The following is a 25023-nucleotide window of genomic DNA, read 5'->3' as shown; positions in this document are numbered from 1 at the left end:
GAGATGCAAGAAATGAATTAAGTCATTCTTTAGGTGCTTAGCATGGGACTGATCAACGCTCACTCCGTCTTTCAGGAGGCGTTCACGTGGTATCAAATCTGTGTTCTGGATTTCCCTGGTGTTTCTTCCCCTACTTCCCTGTAATGACCCAGCTTGAAAAGGCCTGCCATGAAGGTGTAAGACAACCCTGCCATCTTTCTAGACACCTCCCAGTCTGCTGAGTTTACCTTAAACACCTATTTACTTCTGATCTAAAGCAAACCTTGTCTTTCTAATGGTATGCAATGGACAAAAATCAAGTAAGCGCACTTAAATTAAACTAATTAAATAATTACTGAATGGTCAGGTGAATTTACCCTTCCGCCTCACCACCACAGAAGTTATGTCATGCCACTGGCATGAATGGAATATCACAAGAAGTTCGCACAATACCTCCCAAGATTGTGGAAAGCATCTTACAGTTTTACCCGAAGAGCAATTACAGTGGTGCCTCGCAAGACGAAAAGAATCCGTTCCGCGAGTCTCTTCGTCTAGCGGTTTTTTCGTCTTGCGAAGCAACCCCATTAGCGGATTAGTGCTATTAGCGGTTTAGCGGCTATTAGCAGCTATTAAAGGCTTAAGGGATTAGCGGATTAGCTGCTAAAAGGCTATTAGCAGCTTAGTGCCTTAGAAAAAGGGGGTGGGGAGCGAAAAAAAATCGCAAGAATCGCAAGACATTTTCGTCTTGTGAAGCAAGCCCATAGAGAAATTCGTCCTGCGAAGTGCATTGAAAAACGGAAAACCCTTTCATCTAGCGGGTTTTCCGTCTTGCGAGGCATTCGTCTTGCGGGGCACCACTGTATTGGATAATGCTGGGAGCCACTCATTGACAGAAACTTCCAAACAGAATGTTGGGCTCTGGGAAGGCGGCAGTTGGGACAGGTGAGCCAGAGAAGCTCAGTGATGTGCTTTTGTATGTTGCCAAATCTGGCAGCAACCTGTGGACTGCTTGTATAAGTGTAATAGATGTCGAGCAAAAGGCCTCAGCATCGGTTGGTGCCTTTGCGCACAAAAACAAAGAAGGACCCCAACGTGAAGAAAGGCCACAAAATGGGGTGAGTTTTGACTTGCCACACAAATGCCAACACAACAAAAGAACCCGCGAGTGTGTTGTGTTTATGATAAAGACTTAGGCACATGTCTCCCTCAGTATGCAATGCAGAGTCCAAAAATTTCCCTCAACTCAATTCAGAACGACTCAATGCTACGAACTTTATTGACATTTCTCAGAGCAGCTTTCACCCTCATTAAAAGGTTCTTTAATTCCTCCTCACTTTCTGCCATCAAGGTTGTGTCATCTGCATATCTGAGGTTGTTGATATTTCTTCTGGCAATCTTAATTCCAGCTTGGGATTCATCCAGCCCAGCCTTTCGCATGATGAATTCGCATATAAGTTGAATAAGCAGGGAGACAATATACAGCCTTGCTGTACTCCTTTCCCAATTTTGAACCAATCAGTTGTTCCATACCCAGTTCTAACTGTAACTTCTTGACCCACATAGAGATTTCTCAGGAGACAGATGAGATGATCAGACACTCCCATTTCTTTAAAAACTTGCCATAGTTTGCTGTGGTCGACACAGTCAAAGGCTTTTGCATAGTCAATGAAGCAGAAATAGATGTCTTTCTGCTCCATAATCCAGCGCATGTTTGCACGGCGTTTACTCGCAGGTAAGTGGGATCCAGGCTGGCCCTGCAACCGAGCCTGCTCAGCGGGGGCGGCCCCGCGCATTTGGGCCCCTGGGGGTGTGTGACTCCATCCTTCATGGAGATCACCTGTGTCCCGCGGCAGGTGAGGCGAGGGGGCGTGTGTTCGAGGGCGGGGCGCGTCTTGGCGGGGAAAGCGAAAGTAAAGCGCCTGCGGCAAACTTTCGATTTCGTTTCCTGCGGCTGGGCGAGGGAGCAGCTGTTCTGGGCGCGCGTGTATCTGCGAGCGGAATCCTTGCAGCCGGAGCCATGAGCTGGACGCGTTCGGCCTCTCCGTCTCCCTTGCCAAGGGGCGCCTCGCCGGGCGACGCCTCTGCCCGCCCCCGGGATGGGGGCGCTTCGGGGCCGGAGGGCGGGCAGGAGCAGCGGCCGCAGCAGTAAGTAGCCCGGGCGCCGTCAAACTCCACCGTCTGAAATAATAAGAGGGAAAGATAAGCAGAGCCGTCTCATTCCAGTGACCCATTTCGTTCCGTATTAGGATCTATTTCTTGCTTTATTTCTTTTTAAAAATAATTTCTTACTGAAGACTTTCTTAGTTTGCAAAAGTACATGCGTTGCTTCTATTTTCAGGTTGTGTTTTCCACCGGTCAGTTGCATTCATGGCGATTGTATTGCATTGAATATTTCTTGCTTTCTCTGAAGCTCATTATTTTCTTCCCTTCATTTCAATAGGGACTCCAGTAATGTCCGTCGGTATTGGCAGCTCCCCTTGTTTCCTATCCACTCTCGACTTGTTCCCAGTGGGTGGCATTTATTCGTTTATTTATTTAGTGTAGCGCTGCTCCGTTGTAGTGTAGCGTTGCCGGCTACACTAGTTGTCGACTGCCAAATAATATATTTTAAGAACCCCTTTGTGGTCCTAGGAGCTTTTGGGTTGAATTTGTAAAGTATCCTGGATAAAAGGGCCCTTACACAGTCCAGTAAACTACTGCGGTTTTCAGAGTATGCTGCCATCTAATGTGAATGATGCTAACAAGGTATTACCAGCTCTATTATTAATAGTTTGCGCACAACTTCCACTTCTCCCTCACTTAGAAAGCATGGTTCCGAGCAGTTTACCATTTGTCCCACAGCTCTCCATGGAAAAACCTGTCATTTTCCGCTGAAGTGGAGCGGATGGCGATCCATTGAAACCCGGTTGACATTTTCTCCAGTTTAGTGGCAATGAGGGGGCTTCCCTGTGAGAAAGCAGCAGGAGAAGCAGAAGTTCTGCTTGGGCTGGGTGTTCATCAGTATGCAGATGACACCCAGCTCTACCTCTCCTTTAAATCAGAACCAGTGAAGGCGGTGAAGGTCCTGTGTGAGTGCCTGGAGGCGGTTGGAGGATGGATGGCGGCTAACAGATTGAGGTTGAATTCTGACAAGACAGAAGTACTGTTCTTGGGGGACAGGGGGCAGGTGGGTGTGGGGGATTGAATGGGGAAACTGTGCCCCTGAAGGACCAGGTGCGCAGCCTGGGAGTCATTTTGGACTCACAGTTGTCCATGGAGGTGCAGGTTAATTCGGTACGCAGGCTAAGACCCTACCTGCCCGCGGACTGTCTCGCCAGAGTGGTGCATGCTCTAGTTATCTCCCGCTTGGACTACTGCAACACGCTCTACCTTTGAAGGTGACCCGGAAACTGCAATTAATCCAGAATGCAGCAGCTAGACTGGTGACTGGGAGTGGCTGCCGGGACCACATAACACCGGTCCTGAGAGATTTGCATTGGCTCCCAGTATGTTTCCGAGCACAATTCAAAGTGTTGGTGCTGACCTTTAAAGCCCTAAATGGCCTCGGTCCTGTATACCTGAAGGAGCGTCTCCACCCCCATCGTTCAGCCCAAACACTGAGATCCAGCGCCGAGGGCCTTCTGGCAGTTCCCTCATTGCGAGAAGTGAGGTTACAGGGAACCAGACAGAGGGCCTTCTCGGTAGTGGCACCCATCCTGTGGAACACCCTTCCTTCAGATGTGAAGGAAATAAGCAGCTATCCTATCTTTAAAAGACATCTGAAGGCGGCCCTGTTCAGGGAAGTTTTTAATATTTAATGCTGTAATATTTTTAACACTTGATTGGGAGCCGCTCAGAGTGGCTGGTGAAACTCAGCCAGATGGCGGGGTATAAATAATAAATTATTATTATTATATATTAAGTGTGGTTGAGCCCTAACTGGCATGTTCCTGAGTCTTTAGGAGTCATTTGTGGGAAGCAGCCATCCTGTTCCTACAGGTATGAAGAGAAAACCAAACAGCAGGTCTGGTCAAAACTTCTGTCTCCATTGAAGGCGGCCAGCTCTCATGCGCAAAGCATGTGAAACCTCCTTTGGTGTAGCGTGTAGACATTTCTCATCTTGCAAAGGGGAGTTTGGGAAGCTTTGCAAGACCACGCCCTACCTAGAAACTTGATTGAGTCATGCTCTGGAAAACTCCCATGGCTACATAGCAGGAAGTAAAAATAGGAAGTGTTTAGTAAATCCACTAGCTCAGTTTGTTGTGGCATTTCCAGTTCTCGGTTTTTTAGAAGCTTGAATACAACATTAATTGTCTCTTAGGACGCGGGTGGCGCTGTGGGTTAAACCACAGAGCCTAGGGCTTGCTGATCAGAAGGTCGGCGGTTCGAATCCCATGACGGGGTGAGCTTCCGTTGCTTGGTCCCTGCTCCTGCCAACCTAGCAGTTCGAAAGCACGTCAAAGTGCAAGTAGATAAATAGGTACCGCTCCGGCGGGAAGGTAAACGGCATTTCCGTGCGCTGCTCTGGTTCGCCAGAAGCAGCTTAGTCACGCTGGCCACATGAAGCTGTATGCCGGCTCCCTCGGCCAATAAAGCGGGATGAGCACCGCAACCCCAGAGTCGGTCACGACTGGACCTATTGGTCAGGGGTCCCTTTACCCTTTACCTTTTAGGTGCAACTACTCAGTCCTTGTGTGTTGCTGTTTTCGAATACATTCCGAAATTGAGACAATCCACAAAATTGGAACAACAAAATGCACTCTGCTTGTTAGCTCAGCTTTTGGTTAATTGGAATTGGGTTTTGAATAAACTATTGGGGGCTTTTTCACTAATCAGTTCATGATCTGATCACCACCTCAGTCAAGCACTCCAACAGCATTATTCTGAAGTCTAATGTAGACGAAATGAGAGTGCCGTTATCATAGCTGCCAATGCGTACTTTAAAAGGCTGCATGGGGCTCCAAACTGGATAAAGGAGGGCTGCAGTACTGAGAGTTTATGTGAGAATCATTTTTCTCCATGTAATTTCGCTTAATCTCTTTCCCTGAGCTGCTTTTTGCCCTGCTGAGTTATTGGGAGTCTTCCGGACCCATCCAACTGGGTCCTAAGAAGAAGCTGTTTCCCTAAGAGTTTGATTGTTTCCGCTGCAGTGTGAGCAGCATGGGAACCTAGGATGTATTGTTTGTAGTCAATGATGAGCATAGCTTCCTGCAAAAATGCCCTACCAATTCAAAACAGGCTTGTATTAAAAAACAAAAATGTACAGTGGTACTTCAGGTTAAGTACTTAATTCGTTCCGGAGATCCGTACTTAACCTGAAGCTGTTCTTAACCTGAAGCATCACTTTAGCTAATGGGGCCTCCAGCTGCCGCAGCGCCCCCTAAGCACAATTTTTGTTCTCATCCTGAAGCAAAGTTATTAACCTGAAGCACTATTTCTGGGTTAGCGGAGTCTGTAACCTGAAGCGTAAGTACCACAAATACAGAGGTACCACTGTATTTGAAAGCTACTTCTTAGTAAAGTCAGCCCAGTCGTGGCCGACTCTGGGGTTGCAGCGCTCATCTCACTTTATTGGCCGAGGGAGCCAGCGTACAGCTTCCGGGTCATGTAGCCAGCATGACTAAGCAGCTCACGGAAACGCCGTTTACCTTCCCTCCAGAGCGGTACCTATTTATCTACTTGTACTTTGGCATGCTTTTGAACTGCTAGGTTGGCAGGAGCTGAGACCGAGCAACGGGAGCTCACCCCGTCGTGGGGATATGAACCGCCAACCTTCTGATCGGCAAGACCTAGGCTCTGTGGTTTAACCCACAGCGCCACCCGCATCCCTAAGCTACTTCTTACATTATTACAAAATGTGCAATCCACCCTTCGTCCGTATCAGTATTGGGGCACAGTACCACAAAGAAAATAACCAAACCTAAGAAATGGAATTTCACAAGCATAACAAATTAAGACTGCTAAAACTATCAACAGCACAGCTGGGTTAAGCAATCAAAACTAAAACTCTGAAAATGCCTGGATGAGGAAGTATCCCAAAGCGACAGAGTTGGTGCCAGACAGACCGCTTTGAGGAGAAAGCAGTCTATACCCAGAGTGCCATTGCCCGTTAGGGTCTCTCATGTATTGGCACGTAATGGATTTTCGTAGATGGTGGAAGCTGAAGAAGATGCCACTCCTCAGCCCCAGATGAAAGGCGCAGGCAGGCTAGAATAGAATAAGAAGAGGTGGTCCTTGATGAGTGTCGTCTAAGGCTTTAACATGCACCTTCAAATTGGTCCAGGAAGTGAACAGGCAGACAATGGAGTAATTCTTCTAGAATTGGTGTCCTGTTGTTGCATCTGGCTGAATTTATTAAAAACGTAGCAATGGCAGCCCCACGGGCAGTGCGTTAAAGTAAGGCAGCTGGAAAATGACCAGAGCACAAGATACAGTGGTACCTCAGGTTACATACACTTCAGGTTACAGACTCCGCTAACCCAGAAATAGTACCTCGAGTTAAGAACTTTGCTTCAGGATGAGAACAGAAATTGTGCTCCAGAGGCGTGGCGGCAGCAGGAGGCCCCATTAGCTAAAGTAGTGCTTCAGGTTAAGAACAGTTTCAGGTTAAGAACGGACCTCCAGAACAAATTAAGTACTTAACCTGAGGTACCACTGTACTTAACCCGGGGTACCACTGTACTGTGGCCAAACACTCTCTGTCCAGAAATGGTTCTAACTGGGGAACCATCTGAAGCCAAAAGAAGGCCACAAAAGACATTTTCATCTCTAGGCACAATGTTGGGTCCAGGAGTCCTCACAAGTTATGTAGATGCTCCCTGAGAGAGACTGCAATCCTATCAAGACCAGGCAGGGCACCTAAATCTCAGGTTGGAGAACTATCTCCGTCTTGTCAGTATTTGGTTTACTGGTCTCCCGCTTTGACCAGTAGAGCCCACAGTCCAGAACCCCCAGGTCAGGTAAGTGTGGTTTTGAGGTGTCAATGGGTAGGGCTGGGAGAGCTGGAGCTGCTTTTTTGCTGTTCCCAATGCTGGGTCCGGTGGCAGCCTGGGCCTGACTCTGCACTGCGCAGGGTGCAATCCACCCTAGTGCATAAGGGCTTTCGGATGTTGCCAAGGGCCGTAGGGCCCCTTGGCAGTGTTGGCTGGCTCTGCAAGGGGTGCTGCTTACGTGCACCTAGTAAATAACAAAGTGTCTACTCAGAAGAATGTTGTTGTTGTTTAGTCATTTAGTCGTGTCCGACTCTTCGTGACCCCATGGACCAGAGCACTCCAAGCACTCCTGTCTTCCACTGCCTCGCGCAGCTTGGTCAAACTCATGCTGGTATCTTCGAGAACACCGTCCACCATCTCGTCCTCTGTCGTCCCCTTCTCCTTGTGCCCTCCATCTTTCCCAACATCAGGGTCTTTTCCAGGGAGTCTTCTCTTCTCATGAGGTGGCCAAAGTACTGGAGCCTCAGCTTCACGATCTGTCCTTCCAGTGAGAACTCAGGGCTGATTTCCTTCAGAATGGATAGGTTTGATCTTCTTGCAGTCCATGGGACTCTCAAGAGTCTCCTCCAGCACCAGAATTCAAAAGCATCAATTCTTCGGCGATCAGCCTTCTTTATGGTTCAGCTCTCACTTCCATACATCACTACTGGGAAAACCATGGATTTAACTATACATACCAGAAGAAAGCTGCGCCGAATTCAGTGGGCCTTACTCTCAGGTGAGATTGTGTGGGTCTGTCGGGTTTTATCTAGGCCAGGCTTCCTCAACCTCGGCCCTCCAGATGTTTTGAAACTACAATTCCCATCAACCCTGAGTACTGGTCCTGCTAGCTAGGAATCATGGGAGTTGTAGGCCAAAAACATCTGGAGGGCCGAGGTTGAGGAAGCCTGATCTAGGCAGCCAGGGCTCCTCCAGATGACAAGATCTTTTTCCAGCAGGTCAGTGAAGACCACTTGCTTTTTAAAATTCTCCCATATATACAGAACTCCCTGTGCAGCTTTTGGACTTTATCTGTAGGTTTCCCCCTCTGTGTCAAATAACTAGGGTCAAATAAATGTTGTTTTCTTTTTATAATACCTGGAAGATGGATCTCCCACGAGAGGTTGTGGACTCTCCTTCCTGGGAGGTTTTTAAGCAGAGGCTGGATGGTCGTCTGTCATGGATGCTTTAGCTGAGTTTCCTACATTGCAGGGGGCTGCACTAGAAAGATTACCTTTGGGGTCCCTCCCAGTTCCATGATTCTGTTTTTCTGCTTCAACATTATTTCATTATGTTCCTATCATTTTATGTAATTGTATTTTGCATAACTTACAGTGGTGCCTCGCAAGACGAAAAGAATCCGTTCCGCGAGTCTTTTCGTCTTGCGGTTTTTTCGTCTTGCGAAGCAAGCCCATTAGCGGATTAGCGCTATTAGCGCTATTGGCAGTTTAAGGGCTAAAAACGGCTTTTTAAGGCTTAAGGGATTAGCGGTTTTGCTGCTAAAAGGCTTTTAGCAGCTTAGCGCTTCAGAAAAAGGGGTTTTGGAGCGGGGGGAAAACTCAAAAATTTTCGTCAATTTTCGTCTTGCGAAGCAAGCCCATAGGGAAATTCGTCTTGCGAAGCGCCTCTGCAAACGGAAAACCCTTTCGTCTTGTGGGTTTTCCGTCTTGCGAGGCATTCGTCTTGCGGGGCACCACTGTATAAAAGTATAAATAAAACATCTCCTATTTACAAGCAAAGCATTTAAATAGCTACCTTTCTACCGGTAGGATGAGGGTAGCCAGAATTTTCCCTGGGGGGAAGGCAGAACCTCAGATTTGTATTGACTTTTTTTCTTATTGGGGGGCAGCTGCCCCCCTGCTCCCTTGGCTACATCCATGGGGGGCACAGGAAGGAAACAAGGTCAGAAGGGGGCCACATTCAGAAAAAGGTTGTGAAACACTGGTGTACACAGATCAGATGCAAGCTGATATTGATAGTTACCGTATTTTTCGCTCTATAAGACGCACCAGACCACAAGACGCACCTAGTTTTTGGAGGAGGAAAACAAGAAAAAAAATGTTCTGAATCTCAGAAGCCAGAACAGCAAGAGGGATCACTGCGCAGTGAAAGCAGCAAACCCTCTTGCTGTTCTGGCTTCTGGGATAGCTGCGCAGCCTGCATTCGCTCCATAAGATGCACACACATTTGCCCTTACTTTTAAGGAGGGGGAAAGTGAGTCTTATAGAGCAAAAAATATGGTACTTACAGCAACTCTCTAATGAAAGCTTTAAGAACAGTCAGCCTGAGAAGCAACCGCTTGCATTTCTGCAGGGCGCAGAAATTACATAATTAGGTTGTACAGATGTTAAAATCCATTTGCTACACGTTCATGTGCCTAATTAACTGAAAACATGTCATATAGAAAAGGGTCAGCAAAGAGATGTATTGTGCGAAAATGCAGCAGTTTTGCAACAAAGGTAAATTAGGTCAAACTGCCACATTGCATTTTTAATCCCCCCACCAAACTCAGAATACAGTGGTGCCCCGCAAGACGAATGCCTCGCAAGACGGAAAACCCGCAAGACGAAAGGGTTTTCCGTTTGCAGAGGCGCTTCGCAAGACGAATTTCCCTATGGGCTTGCTTCGCAAGACGTAAATTGACGAAATTTTTTTTGGGGGGGGGTTCGCTCCAAAACCCCTTTTTCTGAATCGCTAAGCTGCTAAAAGCATTTTAGCAGCAAAACCGCTAATCCCTTAAGCCTTAAAAAGCCGTTTTTAGCCCTTAAAATGTCAATAGCGCTAATAGCGCTACTCCGTCAATGGGCTTGCTTCGCAAGACGAAAAAACCGCAAGACAAAAAGACTCACGGAATGGATTCTTTTCGTCTTGCGAGGCACCACTGTATTTCTGAGTTTAGATGCACTATATGTTATCATAACTCTCTAATGATGTACAATAAACAGGGGTATCATACTAAAAAAGGAAATTAGGGTGTGTGCAGTCTAGTCTTTGGGTATCTCTTTAATTCTCTGCTAGTGTTTGGCAACCCTTTCCTCCTGTGCTCCAACTTATAAATCACTTTGGCTTCTCCTTTCCTTACAGGTGTCATTGCTATTCTTGCTGACTTGCAGAGCTGTCATACAAAGTGTTAAATGTATTTGGATCTTGCCTTGACAGATTGTGTAGAAGGGCTCTTGTTCCCAGGCGGTGTTCTGTAAGCGTCTCACAGAACTGAGCGAAGGCCTCTGTCTGCATAATAAAATAAGATTTGTTGCCTTTTCCCCGTGCGCTGACATTTCCTGTGTATGCCACAACTTTCTCATATCTTTAAAAAAATGCTAGAATCTATCTTTTGCTATTGCCAAAAGCTACACAGGCCTTTAACTTTGATGCCATGGAAATGAAATGAGAATCTGGCCAAGCTGTGACAGAGTTCTGCTACTGCGCTTGGCAGCAGACATTACGATTATGATCTAGGAAGTTTTGTCCTGGGAAATAAAAATATATCCTTCCGACTTCAGAAGCCTCTGTAAGGACACATTCACCATTCTCCTTCCTCTGTAGCAGGGAGAAGGCAGGATAACTTCAGGTAGGGTGGTGGCGGTGAAGGAAAAATTTTGTATTCTGTGCGAAGTACCAGAGAAGTTAGAACAGGTAAGGAAGCAAATAGAAGCGCTAGGGTAGCCACTCTGAAAATGCTTAAGTTCATATTTCTTCTGATAAATACTAATTAAAAGAAATATGAACGAACTATTTATATATTAAAGGTAAAGGTACCCCTGCCCGTACGGGCCAGTCCTGCCAGACTCTAGGGTTGTGCGCTCATCTCACTCAAGAGGCCGGGGGCCAGCGCTGTCCGGAGACACTTCCAGGTCATGTGGCCAGCGTGACATCGCTGCTCTGGCAAGCCAGAGCCGCACACGGAAACGCCGTTTACCTTCCCGCTAGTAAGCGGTCCCTATTTTACCCACAGCGCCACCCGCATTCCTTATTTATATATTACTTACTATAATTATTTGTGGGACGCGGGTGGCGCTGTGGGTAAAACCTCAGCGCCTAGGACTTGCCGATTGCATGGTCGGCGGTTCGAATCCCCGAGGCGAGGTGCGCTCCCGTCGTTCGGTTCCAGCGCCTGCCAACCTAGCAGTTCGAAAGCACCTCCGGGTGCAAGTAGATACAGTGGTGTCTACTAACCCGCTAATAGCCTTTTAGCAGCTAATCCCTTAATAGCCGCTAATCCCTTAATAGCCGCTAATCCCTTAATAGCTGCTAATCCCTTAATAGCCACTAATAGCTGCTAATAGCGCTAATACGCTAATGGGCTTGCTTCGCAAGACGAAAAAAACCGCAAGACGAAGAGACTCGCGGAACGGATTCTTTTCGTCTTGCGAGGCACCACTGTAAATAGGGACCGCTTACCAGCGGGAAGGTAAACGGCGTTCCGTGTGCTGCGCTGGCTCGCCAGATTCAGCTTGTCACGTTGGCCACGTGACCCGGAAGTGTCTGTGGACAGATCTGGCTCCTGGCCTATAGAGTGAGATGAGTGCACAACTCTAGAGTCTGTCAAGACTGGCCCGTATGGGCAGGGGTACCTTTACCTTTATAATTATTTATAGCCCGTGCTTCAGGATAATGCTTCCAAGGCAGTATACAATTAAATTGATCCCAAGTGAGTCTTTTTTCTTTTCTTTAGGGCTTCTCTTTCTGGAGTTTTCTTTCAGATTTATTTAGGTTCATACGTTTCGGGAGAGAAGCAGCTGTGTCTTTTCATAGCTGGCAAAATGAAACTACGGGTGGTATTCAGCTTTGGCTGTGTACACATTAATGGCTTAAAAGTTGAAGTAATTTACCTTCTCCCTCCCTTCCTCCCTGTGAATTTCAATTCACATGAGCTCCTTTGCTGTACACACCAGAGAGGGGTCGGGGATGTCTTCACCCAACAAGCATTACCTGCTTGGTTTTCCTGCCCCTGCAATGCGCGCACACACACAGAACCCCTGTTCGTGAAGGTATCACCTGTGAATGCTCATTCATCTGAATGTGCACAGTGATGCTCTCAAATGCACACACCAGATTCAACATGAGAATGTGGCCCAACTTTTCTAGTTGCATTGAAGCAGGTTTCAAGAAAAACAAATACCAGTGGTTATCTAGAACTCCAGCCCTTCAGATGTTTTGAGACTACAGTTCCCATCATCCCTGACCACTGGCCCTGTTAGCTAGGGATGGTGGGAATTGTAGTTCCGAAACATGTGGAGGGCCGGAGTTTGCCTATGCCTGATCTAGAAACTACAAAATCGGTATGGATTGTAGGTAACGTGTAAATATGACTTCAAAAATAGTGGGAGTGCACTGGATAGCAATGTGTACTCTATGTGTACCCATGTTTTTACTCAGAGGAGACACATTGAAATTAATGAGCATGACTAAGTTATGCCCATTAATTTCAGTAATTCTACTATGAGTAAAACATTGGTTTTTTACTCTTATGAAATATGGTTGCCATCTTTCACAGCAACCATCACCATCATTTTCCATTGAGGGGAAAGACTGGATCTGTGCAAGAAATAGTTCTGGAGGGTGGCATATGACTGTCCCTGTCTCAAATGAAATAAATACAACTAAAAATCTACAACAATCTAAAGACACATCTAGTGAATGCTAGATAGTAATGTATTTTCTCTCTCTCCCTCCCGTGTCTCTTCTTCCAACCTGCAACCTCTCTAGTCTGGGCGCCTTTGCCGTGATTCCTCCAAATCCAGGAAGGAGGGATCAGTTACAGAAAAGTAAGTACGTGATCCTGTTGACGAACCTCTTCATAGCGTATCAGTTCCTGGGTTGTATGTTGCCTTTGTTGGCAGGAATAGATGTTTGCTCACAAGTCTTCCTTCTTGCTGACAAGTCCTGAGAAGAGGATGGGTGTCGCTAATCTAGAAAGTTGCAGGTGATGTATGAAAGTGCCTCAAACCATCTGGGCTAGATTAGTAAATGGTAACAGGCAGCTCCTTATGCTTCAGTTTTAACAAAGTGCACCTGCTAATTGGTGTGCTCTATAGCTTTTTTCGGGACGCGGATGGCGCTCAGTCTAAACCACTGAGCCTCTTGGGCTTGCTGATCAGAAGGTCGGCGGTTCAAATCCCCACGACGGGGTGAGCTCCCGTTGCTCGGTCCCAACTCCTGTCAACATAGCAGTTCGAAAGCATGCCCAAAGGTGCAAGTAGATAAATAGGTACCGCTCCGGTGGGAAGATAAACATTGTTTCCATGCACTGCTCTGGTTTCGGTTGTTCTGTTGTGCCAGAAGCGGCTTAGTCATGCTGGCCACATGACCCGGAAAAACTGTCTGTGGACAAATGCCGGCTCCCCCGGGCGAGATGAGGTACCCTTTAAAGGTAAAGGGACCCCTGACCATTAGGTCCTGTCATGGCTGACTCTGGGGTTGCGGCGCTCATCTCGCTTTACTGGCCAAGGGAGCCAGCATACAGCTTCCGGGTCATGTAGCCAGCATGACTAAGCCGCTTATAGCAAACCAGAGCAGCTCATGGAAACTCTGTTTACCTTCCCACCGGAGGGGTCCTTTACCTTTTTATAGCTTTTTTCAGCTAGAGAATATTTTTATTGGGCAACTCATACGTTATTAAAGTATAAACAAACATACGGCCATTGCAATTCAATTGCACGTGGGTGGATCTGATGAGATCTTTTCGTTCTGTCTTGAAAGTACTATGAGGACTACAACCTCATTTCTGCATTTTGTATATCCACTGAAACATTGACTGAATTGGATCTCACTCCTTTCACTGCTGCAAGACCTCTGCCCCTGTGGTCAGGGTATCATGACCGACTTCAGCTATTACAGTGTAATCCTACAAACGTGTCATTGGAAGCAAGCCTACACCTTGCCAGTGGCCTTAAAGTTCACTCTTGCAAATTATAGTTCCCTGTAGAAGTCATGGGTGTCGATGGGTGGCAGAGCCTTGCTCTCTAGGGCCGGCCCACCCATGAGGCAAGGTGGGGTGACTGCCCTGAGCGGCCGAAGCCCCTGTGGGCACCTTGCCACCATCGCGGTGACACATTCCCATTTTGCCTCAAGCAGCAATTGAGTCCACCAAGTGACCACTGACACTAACCTTGTGAGACATGTGGGGACCATTTATTTCTGCCTGGCCTGATACCTTTTCCTTGCAGTATTTTAACTCTTTGCTTCACTTACCATATTTCAGTTGCTACCAAAGAGTTGGAAGACCTGGAGAAATGGAAGGAACGGCACAGGCCCGGGCTAATTACCTTGACACCCCAGAAACTGGGTAAGCGAACAAGGGGAAAAAAGGGAAATACATTTGAGATGCTGTGTTTTTCTTAGCTTATTTTGAAGAATTCCGATTGTTTCCCACTGTTCGATTGTTGTGAGAATTAAAACTTCCTCTCTTTGGGGAAACGGAAGCTTCAGTGGCCAGATCATCAGGCTTCTATAACTTTGAAGCTTTATATCTCACACTTGGTAACCTTGAACAAATAGTGTAGTTATTCCCATAATTATTGAAACATTCTATGTCTGTAGCTGACACCCAGGCAGGCAGCTCCAGTGTCTAGCTGATCTACAGAGCCAGGGATAAAAGCATAAAAAACCACAGAACTCATTGTCTCTTCCGTAATGGAGTCCTAAGCAATAACTAGCATGGGTTTATAAATAGTTTGTGCCTGAAAAACTTGATTGGAACTGTTTATCACTTTGCGTTAAGTGATTGTGGCCATGTTAGCATTTTGCCCTGAGTCAACCGTATAATGTACTTCATAAACGTACCTGGAATATCAAATTTTCACTATTGAATAGCTTGAATAAACTGACGGAAGTGATGGAAAATAGCAATGATGTGTTGAGTAGAGGCAGAAGCCCAGAATATCTGCTTCAAACATTGACTAAGCAATAGTCGGGTTGCTTCCACACGAGAGAAAGGAGAAAGGTTGTTTTCTGCTGCTCCAGAGAAGCGGACACGGAGCAATGGATCCAAACTACAAGAAAGAAGATTCCACCTAAACATTAGGAAGAACTTCCTGACAGTAAGAGCTGTTCGACAGTGGAATTTGCTGCCAGGGAGTGTGGTGGTCTCTGCTTCTTTGGAGGTCTTGAAGCAGAGGCTGGACAACCATATGTCAGGAGTGCTCTGATGGTGTTTCCTGCTTGGCAGGGGGTTGGACTCGATGGCCCTTGTGGTCTCTTCCAACTCTATGATTCTATTCTATGATTCTATGAGAGCTCTTCAGTGCTGCAGAGGCATTCTGCTGGAAGCAGAATTTAATACTGTATAGTGCTACAATATGCCTCCTGGAACCTTCATTTCCATTTGCAGTGTCCTTTCTCATGCCTAGGGACGCGGGTGGCACTGTGGGTTAAACCACAGAGCCTAGGACTTACCAATCAGAAGGTCGGCAATTCGAATCCCCGCAATGGGGTGAGCTCCCGTTACTCGGTCCCTGCTCCTGCCAACCTAGCCGTTTGAAAGCACATCAAAGTGCAAGTAGATAAATAGGTACCACTCCAGCAGGAAGGTAAATGGTGTTTCCGTGCGCTGCTCTGGTTCGCCAGAAGCGGCTTTGTCATGCCGGCCACATGACCTGAAAGCTGTACGCCAGCTCCCTCGGCCAATAAAGTGAGATGAGCGCCGCAACCCCAGAGTCGGTCCCTCTGTACGCCAGCTCCCTTGGCCAATAAAGCGAGATGAGCGCCGCAACCCCAGAGTCGGTCATGACTGGACCTAATAGTCAGGGGTCCCTTTACCTTTACTTCTCATGCCCAAGATCTATGCCAGGGGTGGCCTGAAGTGAAGGACATGTGGCAAGAGTTGATAATGCAGATGAGCTGTGCACAGGTGAGCTGCAAGCAAGCTGCCGGCCAGCTGTGTGGAGGCTCCTTTTATTGACACAATATGCAAACCCAGGCAGATACATTTTGGGCACTGACCTTTACCCATCTTCCAGTCCCAGGATTGTGGGGTGGTACAAAGTTATTTTGGCACCTGTTTGCACCACGTCATTTTCCCCTTGCACAATGTATGACGAAAGAGACAAAGGTCTCAGAGACAAAGGTTACAGACAGGACACCGCAGACTACTGAGACCACAAAAGGTTAGACAGAGGGCACGATGTTCAGACAGCTGTGGCTTTATCTGTGAAAGGGGAGTTTGCTCCACACCCCAAGGTCACGCGTGCAGGCAGGCTGAGGCTGCCTGCGGGTGGGAAGTGTGCTCCGTACCCAGCAATCATCCCTACAGTGGCCAGCTCTCAAGAGACTGCGATCTACTCACAGAGTAAAAACTGGCAGTGATCAACCCCATTTTTGGGGGTGCAGGGCAAAAATGTTGAGCTTTTTTTTGTGGGGTGATCTACCTGTTGGATGTGCCTGATCCACGCCATTCAACAAAGGCCTCTTCCAGCATTAAGGAAAAGTTACCTGTCTTTAATGTTTACTTGTTTTACTGGGGGGGGGGGGGTTAGTGGTGAAAAGCCTCTGCCATGGACAGCCTTCAAAACTTCCCCAGTGTCTGTCCTGGGGTGGGGCTTGCAAAAACTAGGGAAGGAAAAAAGGCAAGAAACTCAAAAATTAAAAGTAATCACCTTGCAGAACAATACAGGGTTAAACATCATCTCCCTCTCCCAAACTAACGGATAGTGCTATGTAGAGAATTACTGTATTTTTTGCTCTATAAGACTCACTTTTTCCCTCCTAAAAAGTAAGGGGGAATGTGTGTGCGTCTTATGGAGCGAATGCAGGCTGCGCAGCTATCCCAGAAGCCAGAACAGCAAGAGGGATTGCTGTTTTCACTGTGCAGTGATCCCTCTTGCTGTTCCGGCTTCTGAGATTCAGAATACTTTTTTTCTTGTTTTCCTCCTCCAAAAACTAGGTGCGTCTTGTGGTCTGGTGCATCTTATAGAGCGAAAAATACGGTAAATATATTGTCCTAGGTGGGGTTTTGTCTCCCTGTTGACTTTCACTGGGGATGTCCTGGATACATCCCTGCTTCTGCAAGTTGTTGTTTTTTTGTAGCCATAACCATTGTGTCAGCAATGAATCCCTCAGCTAGCGTACAAAGTAGTTTAATGCTGCCTCTGTTAATGCCATTTTGTTGAGAGTGAACTTCAGAACAGATGATGCATTTTTGTATTTATAGGTGGAAGAATATCGGAGGCCGAAGTGAGGCGGAAACAGCAACTTGAGCACATCCAATCTAAATACCAGCAAAAGGTCAGGCAAGACGCGACTTTCAGTTCCTTGCTCACAGCGTGGAACCAGGAGATGAATTTGTTGCTTTACCTTAACTTTTTTATTTTTTTTGTAAAGGAAACAAGTGCATGGAAACACTGGTCACAAGAGGATAAAATTCTGAAGCAGAAATTTCTGAACTCAATGATTATCCTTTAATTTTTTATTTTACAAGATTTCTTAACTGCCGTTTACCACAAGGTCCCAGGGTGTGTCTGGGTCTGTTAAAAAACAAATAAAGCTGTTACAGCCATAAAATACCGTATTTTTCGCTCTATAAGACGCACCAGACCACAAGACGCACCTAGTTTTTGGAGGAGGAAAACAAGAAAAAAAAATTCTGAATCTCAGAAGCCAGAACAGCAAGAGGGATCACTGCGCAGTGAAAGCAGCAATCCCTCTTGCTGTTCTGGCTTCTGGGATAGATGCGCAGCCTGCATTCGCTCCATAAGACGCAAACACATTTCCCCTTACTTTTTAGGAGGGAAAAAGTGAGTCTTATAGAGCAAAAAATACGGTACTAATGCTCACCATTTTTTGGTCAAATTACGTTGCGAAAATTAAGATGCACATTGGATTCGATAGCACGTTTACATTCGCCAGCAAATACTTTTTTTGGTTTTGAGGTTCTGTTTGTCAGTTTCCTCCCTGAAATGTGAGAAGGGTAAAAGTTAGCTTGCAGTAGCTGTCTGGTCTGTAAAGTGACAGAACTTTCTCTCTCTCTCTCTCCTTGTAGTTGAAGAAAGAAGAATATGAAAGACGCAAAAGAGAAGCTGAAGAAGCTGACATATTAAAAATGAAAATGATCCAGAGAGAGAAAGTAAGAAGACCCACTCAGGCCATTTTAACATTCCCCCCCTCATGTACCCCTTGCAGATGGGCGTGTGGGTGTGCCCTTCAAGCAAACTGATGCTACTTGATAGAAATATAGTTGTAATTACTTGCCAGGACGCAGGTGGCGCTGTGGTCTAAACCACAGAGCCCAGGGCTTGCCGATCAGAAGGTTGGCGGTTCGAATCCCTGCGACGAGTTGAGCTCCTGTTGCTTGGTCCCTGCTCCTGCCAACCTAGCAGTTCAAAAGCACGTCAAAGTGCAAGTAAATAAATAGGTACCGCTCCGGCGGGAAGGTAAACGGCGTTTCCATGCGCTGCTCTGGTTCGCCAGAAGCGGCTTAGTCATGCTGGCCACATGAACTGGAAGCTGTCTGCGGACAAACGCCGGCTCCCTCGGCTAGTAAAGCTAGATGAGCACCGCAACCACAGAGTCATCCGCGACTGGACCCTAACAGTCACGTAATTTTTGATATAACTGTAAAAACTATTCTGAAAATTTATTATTCCAAAAATGAAACTTTCCTCTGATTGTAAATATTAAGATTATACCAGCAAAACTGAGTCTTTCTCTTAAAAAGGAAAGAAAAAAGATTTAAATCAGGTCTTACTGACTAGTGATTTAAATCGTGATTTAAATCAAACCCACCCTGGAAGAAAGTCAACTTTAAGCCATGGTTTATGACCCGGGGAAGATCCCTAAAGTAACCATAGTTAAGATTAACCATGGTTTTGCATTTGACCAGAATATCAAACCATTATTAATTGAAAAGATAAGCCAAAGCTTCCAATATCCTCAGCAGCCGGAGGGAAGGGAGGATCGATACTGTTGTAAATAAAAATATGCCCTTTTCCCTTATGGGGTATCCAAGAGCCCATATAGAGTCCTTACATAGGTTCCCTATTGGTAGGAGAAAATAACAGAGGCCAACCAGAGAATATTGAGAAGCAAAGCAGCTAGTAAGCTTGATCTTTATTGATTTGTTGCAACAGGGTACTCCCCTCACACGCAGGAGAGGAAGAGGACCCCCAAAATTGCTGTGCAAGTGCTTATAAAGACTTTTGAAGTCCCCATCCTGTAGATCAAGACCACCCCCAGAAACATTATGCATACATCACAGAAGGGGTGTAACCTAAGACCACCCCTCAGATACATCCCACCTACATCATAGAAATTTAAATGTTGTTTTTCTCCTGTCACAGTTTATCTCTTGTCTGGCAAGTTACTTGATTGGATTTCCTGGGGAGCCTGGCCATTCTTTTGTAGTGGTAAAATACTTATTTCCTGGGCCAGGTCACAGGCTCACACCTTATTCAAACAGACATATCCTTGAGACAGGATTTGTGAGGAAAGAGACAATGGGGAGGCTTTTCCAGTTTAACCTTGCAGAGAAAGGATTTGGTCAGTTTAGGAATCAAAATGGTTCCAGGTTGGTCTTCCTGTGTTGATCTATGTATGTGCAGTTATGAACATTACTGAGTCCAAAGCTGACCAGCATCCCACAAACTGCTATGAATGAAACCTGGTACCTTTAATGAAGTTGCCCCTTGTGAATTGTGTCAGGGGGTGGGGGAATAAGTCACTGTTACACTTGTACATTTTTTCATTGTCCTGTGTGTCTGGTTTTAAAAAGGCCCTCAAATGAGAGCAAGTATAATAGTTAGCATCTGCCTAGATCCCTACTCATAAGTTTGAGATTTAAGAATAAAACAGAGAAGAAGCCATGTATGCCACCCCGAGCCCATTGGGGAAACGGCAGGATAAAAACGCATGAAATAAATAAAATATATTTACTAGTACAGTGGTACCTCGGTTTACGTACGCTTCAGGTTACGTACGCTTCAGGTTACACACTCCGCTAACCCAGAAATAGTGCTTCCGGTTAAGAACTTTGCTTCAGGATAAGAACAGAAATTGGGCTCCGGCGGTGCGGCGGCAGCAGGAGGCCCCATTAGCTAAAGTTTATGAACAGTTTCAGGTTAAGAACGGACCTCCGGAATGAATTAAGTACTTAACCCGAGGTACCACTGTAATAAGGGACAAGCAGATTGCAGAAAAATATGACTGCAGAGAATCAATATTAATTTTATACCTTTGGGTCTTCTCTCGGCATGTGTGTGTTTAGCTTCTGCCTTACCTCTGTTAATTATTTTTTACCTGCTGAGATGACACCTTGTTTTGATGCTTTCCTATTATAGGCCAACAAGCTTGAAGAAAAACAAAGGCAACAAGAATGGCAAAGACACCGGATGTTTGCTGAAGACCACTGCATGTAAGTTGAGCTTTGCCTTCAGCTTGATAGATGATGCTTTTTGCTTCCTGTGCCCAGACAACTTGCCACCAATTCCTGATAACAAGCAAACAATATCCTTCAGTTCTTTTTCTTTTTTAAAAAAATGGAATTTTTATTATTTTTTACATATTTTTTATCATTCATACAACAGAACTTCGCATCTTATATAATCTTTTTGGACTTCCATCAGCCCCTCTGATGGTCTTCCGTTCTTATCACTTATTCTGCATTTCTTAAGTTCCTATCGTAATTGACAGGTCCTTGGGGTAGTTCATCTACAGTCCCTGAACAGGTCAGGATGTATTTTAGCTAATTATTTTCAAGGTTATTTCTTCTGACACTAAAGCAGGTTCTCAATTTTTGAACTGTATCCAGCTTGTGGAATAAATTACACATTTTAAAAATTACTGCACTACCGAAACATTTTTTAAAAAAATATTGGGAAATATTCAGAAGAGAAGAGTTATAGAATATGACTATATAATCAGAGACTGCTACAACAGAATAACCATCCAGGACCTGTCTCTGAATATAAAATGCCATTCATTACTCAGAATTATCAAACCTATTACCAGCAAATAAAAGCTGATGATTGAAGAGCATTCTTTGTTAAGAACTCCATAAACAAAAATAAAAATCTGTCTAGTTATAAACATGAATCAAACTTAATTTTAATAATATGACTGTCCCATTAGGGTAATAAAATCAAAGGGAACGTTTGAGAATTGTTCTAATATTAAAACAGATTCTCATCCCATTAGATGGAGCAGTTTTTTTCATTCGCTGTAAATTTCTATTTTAGCTACAGCAAATAAACAGTTCTCCATATTTGTAGGAATCAGACTAAGAACCAAGGGCAGATGATTTTCATGTCTGCTGGAGTTATTGAAAATTCCCTCTTTTTTCAAAGAGGTTTTGATGATTAAGAGATACAAGGATGATAGATTCGCAGGTGACCTCTTTTGAATATTCCAAATGGGCTCTCAAAGGGTTCTGGCAGTAAATTGCATCTTTAATTATGAAACCATGTTGCCAAAGGACTTGAATTTTTCAGTAACTCCGCTGTCCACAAAAATCATTTGCCTCCGGTTCTTGGCAATATCACAATAAATCTGGAAATGTTGGAGGGTTGCATTTGTGTAATTTGAATAGGTGTAAAGTGTCCTGTATAGAACACCTTAAAATAATGTTCCCTAAGAGCAGTGACTATACATAGAGTGCTTAACTTCCTCATTGGAAACAAGTTTCTGCATTTGTTAAAGTTAGCCCTTTCTCAGCCATTTTCCAATAGAAAAATTCAGGGGCATGTGTGGAGAGGAGAATGCAGGCCAGTTTCATTGCATAGCTAAAACTCGTTGCACTAGGGGAAGTGTCTAATTGGATAGCAACTGAGGCTTAACCCTGTTCCACTCTCAGCAGTGCAACCTACAGCTGTGCAGAGCCTCTTTGATTGATCAGCTTAGATCTTGAACTCCAAACTTTTTAGCTACCGTATTTTTTGCTCTATAAGACACACTTTCCCCTCCTAAAAAGTAAGGGGAACTGTGTGTGCGTCTTATGGAGAAAATGCAGGCTTCGCGCGGCTATCCCAGAAGCCAGAACAGCAAGAGGGATCGTTGCGCGAAGCTTCTTCAGGGCAGGGAGAGCCTTTCTCCCGCTACCCTGAAGAGGCTTCGCGTTGCTTTCGCTGAAGCCAGAACAGCAAGAGGGATCGCTGCGCAGCGATCCCTCTTGCTGTTCTGGCTTCTGGGTTTCAGAATATTTTTTTTCTTGTTTTCCTCCTCCAAAAACTAGGTGCGTCTTATGGTCTGGTGCGTCTTATAGAGCGAAAAATACGGTACTTTGTCTGACCATTTATTGTCATTATTTAAAGCCTCCCCACTACAGTCAATAGTGTGAATCCACTGCAAATGGAAATATCAGCTTGTTTCCCCTGTATGGCAGAGGTCCTTTTCACAAGTACTAGATGTGGTGGTCAAGCTGTCTCTTGCAGTATGGCAGGAGGCAGAGGGTCCCTATAACTCCCCAGCTGCTGTGTATGTTTAATATTCTGCTGACCATCTGGTTTTAGTAGAACTTTGCCAAAATGTCGCAAGGGTCTGATGTCTTCAAATGTAGGATATGAACCTTGCCAATGGAGACCTTTTAAAATTGTCTATCCACGTAACTATTCCGTGTCGTAGAATTGATTACTTAACGATTCAAAATAGGAATGCCTTAGGAGCAGGGCTTTTTTTCAGCTCCAGCACCTCTCAGGTGGGTGCCATTGCCATTCTAAGAGAACGACGGAGGAGTTCGTGGTGACTTCTGGCACCTCTTTTTCTGGAGAAATAGCACTTCTGAGGAGGAATGGAGCCATTGCCGATCTCGCTGCTTTGTGGCTGTTGCTAAACGGCTGAAAACCCATTTCTTCCCCTGAAGCCCTCTCATTGTGTCAGCACTCTAAAGCTTTCTAACTAGGTCTGCTGGCTGCTATGCCCAGTTTTGTTTTTGACACGATTATTTGGGCATGGTCAAGTATTGATGGCTAACCAGCAGAAAACTAGGCTTCTGTAGGCAACCTCTTGAGCATCATAATGAAGGCAGTTTGAATGCCTGCGAGGGCGCTTTCTAATTGTACCCATTAATCTGCCCATTCAAGCTGGCTGAAAATGTAGGAGCAGATTGCCCACACAGATGGGGAACCCAGGATGGCTTGCATGAGTCAAAACCCCTGCAATATACACTTCATGGCTGTAATTTCCTATGCGCTATGGGATTTATGTCAACTGTTTCAAAATAATAAATGAAATCTTGATGCCTGAAATTGCCTCCAGCAACACACTAATAGGTTAGTGTAAAAAGAAGGTAGGCAGGCAGGCAGAGAAGCCAAGTCTGCCAGCCAAGAAAGAGACATGAAATAACATTAAGGTATTGGCAATAAAAAAAGCTGATTGGAAAAGTTAATGAGAACTGAAATAAGATGATGCCATGAAATTTTCTATTGATCTTTTTCTGCCTACTTGCTATCAAGGAAAATAAGGCTAGATTACCAGATACTTGCACCGTTTATCAAAATTCTATCTCTCTGTGTATTCATTCCACTCTTGAGGGGAGAGAGAAATGAGTGTTGGGCACTGATCACGTTTAGTGACTTGATCTCCATCTTCAGGTTCTGTGAAGGGCCAGATGAATTATTTTGGGGGTTTAGAGAAAATCAAAATAATAAGTTTTTTAAAAAAGCATCCTGTTATGTACCGAATTTCTCGCCCTGGGCCAGCAGGTGTATACTGTAGATAGTTTTCACTCAGGTCCACATATGCAAATAAGGGATTGAAAGTGACGTTCAGTGATTGGCTAGTTATAGAAAATGGTTACTGTTGCGTTCTAGTGGAGCTCTATATAAGCAGGTTGGCTGAACCCTTCAGTTCAGTTCTGTTCTGGCCTCTGAATAAACAAGAGCTGTTTGAAGAATCGCTGTGTCGTCTGATATGTTCACCCACAACTTAACACATCCCTTATGAGAAATGAAAGCAGGACATTGTTCTGACAATGATTCAACAATTCTGTCACCTCCCTAGGATATGATGAAAAGGAGAGAGCAGAAGCTCATTGGTAAACTGGAGACATCTCAGCCTAGATCTCTAAATGACTTCACTCAGCTGTTTCATGTAGATGTTCTTGCTGAGATTTGTTCTCCCCCCAAACTGGAGCTACCTGAGCATGGTCAGAAAAAGAAGCCCTCTGTGTTGCATTGCTTCCCAATTCATTTTCAGGAACTTGATAGCTAACAAGCAAAAGTCAAATGAGGCTACATTTTAATATTTTAATGTTCTATTTTAATTTTGTTTTTAAGTTGTAATCATTCAACTTGTTTTTATTATTGCTTGTAAGCCGCTCTGAGCCCGGCCTTGGCTGGGGAGGGCGGGGTATAAATAAAAAATTATTATTATTATTATTATTATTATTATTATTATTATTATTATTATGTTGTCTTGTAACCATTGCACGCCTTTAAGCCTTTGTGGGCAATGTTTTATGCATAGTCCCGCAGAATCTGTCTTCCAAATACTGCAGTTTTCATGGCACCTCTTTTGCAGCATTTAGTTAATTTTGGGTGGTATTCAACTCAGTTATGTCTATAAATTTGAATCGGTTGACTAAATTGAATACCACCCCATATTTTTGTATTCATTTTAGTTATGGCCATCTTTCCGAAAATTGCCCTTGGAATATAATTCAAGGATGATATAAAAATTCATTTTTTATTTCTCTTGTGACTGAGCAACAGGAAAGCCATCCAGCTTAGTCTGCCACAACTTTAACTAACTTTAGATGAGCAGGTTTGGATGAAACGCAAGACATTTGCTGCTGCACGTCCCATGTTTTCTGTGGTTGAGTGTGAGGAATATAATTTTGCTTCTGCTATATCCAAGAGGGAAAAAGACCTCGGATACGTGGTTCCACATGTTTTAGGCTAATGATAACTTGAATTCAAGCTGTCCTTGACCCATTTTTAAGGTAAAGGTAAAGGTACCCCTGCCCGTATGGGCCAGTCTTGCCAGACTCTAGGGTTGTGCACTCATCTCACTCTATAGGCTGGAGGGCCAGCGCTGTCCGGAGACACTTCTGGGTCACGTGGCCAGTGTGACATCGCTGCTCTGGCGAGCCAGAGCCGCACATGGAAACGCCATTTACCTTCCCGCTAGTAAGCGGTCCCTATTTATCTACTTGCACCCGGGGGTGCTT

General features: G+C 45.1%; 1 protein-coding gene across 2 annotated transcripts in view; it reads left to right on the top strand.

Moving 5' to 3' along the window:
- Positions 1-869: 869 nt before the first annotated feature.
- EPSTI1 (epithelial stromal interaction 1) overlaps positions 870-25023 on the top strand; it is a 33945-nt gene continuing 9791 nt past the window's right edge. The window contains exons 1-6 of one of the 2 annotated variants that reach the window (XM_083448815.1): positions 870-1094; positions 12639-12697; positions 14134-14217; positions 17080-17153; positions 17908-17991; positions 20201-20274. In XM_083448815.1, the coding sequence (XP_083304941.1) occupies positions 1006-1094; positions 12639-12697; positions 14134-14217; positions 17080-17153; positions 17908-17991; positions 20201-20274 (464 nt within the window). In that variant the 5' untranslated portion in view covers positions 870-1005. Of the gene's footprint in view, positions 1095-1882; positions 2125-12638; positions 12698-14133; positions 14218-17079; positions 17154-17907; positions 17992-20200; positions 20275-25023 lie in introns of those variants that run through there. The other variant, XM_083448814.1, reaches the window with a different exon arrangement.

The sequence above is a fragment of the Podarcis tiliguerta genome (assembly GCF_965153285.1).
Source record: "Podarcis tiliguerta genome assembly, chromosome: 7".
Lineage (NCBI taxonomy): Eukaryota > Metazoa > Chordata > Lepidosauria > Squamata > Lacertidae > Podarcis > Podarcis tiliguerta.
This window is presented reverse-complemented; position numbering and strand designations above follow the sequence as displayed.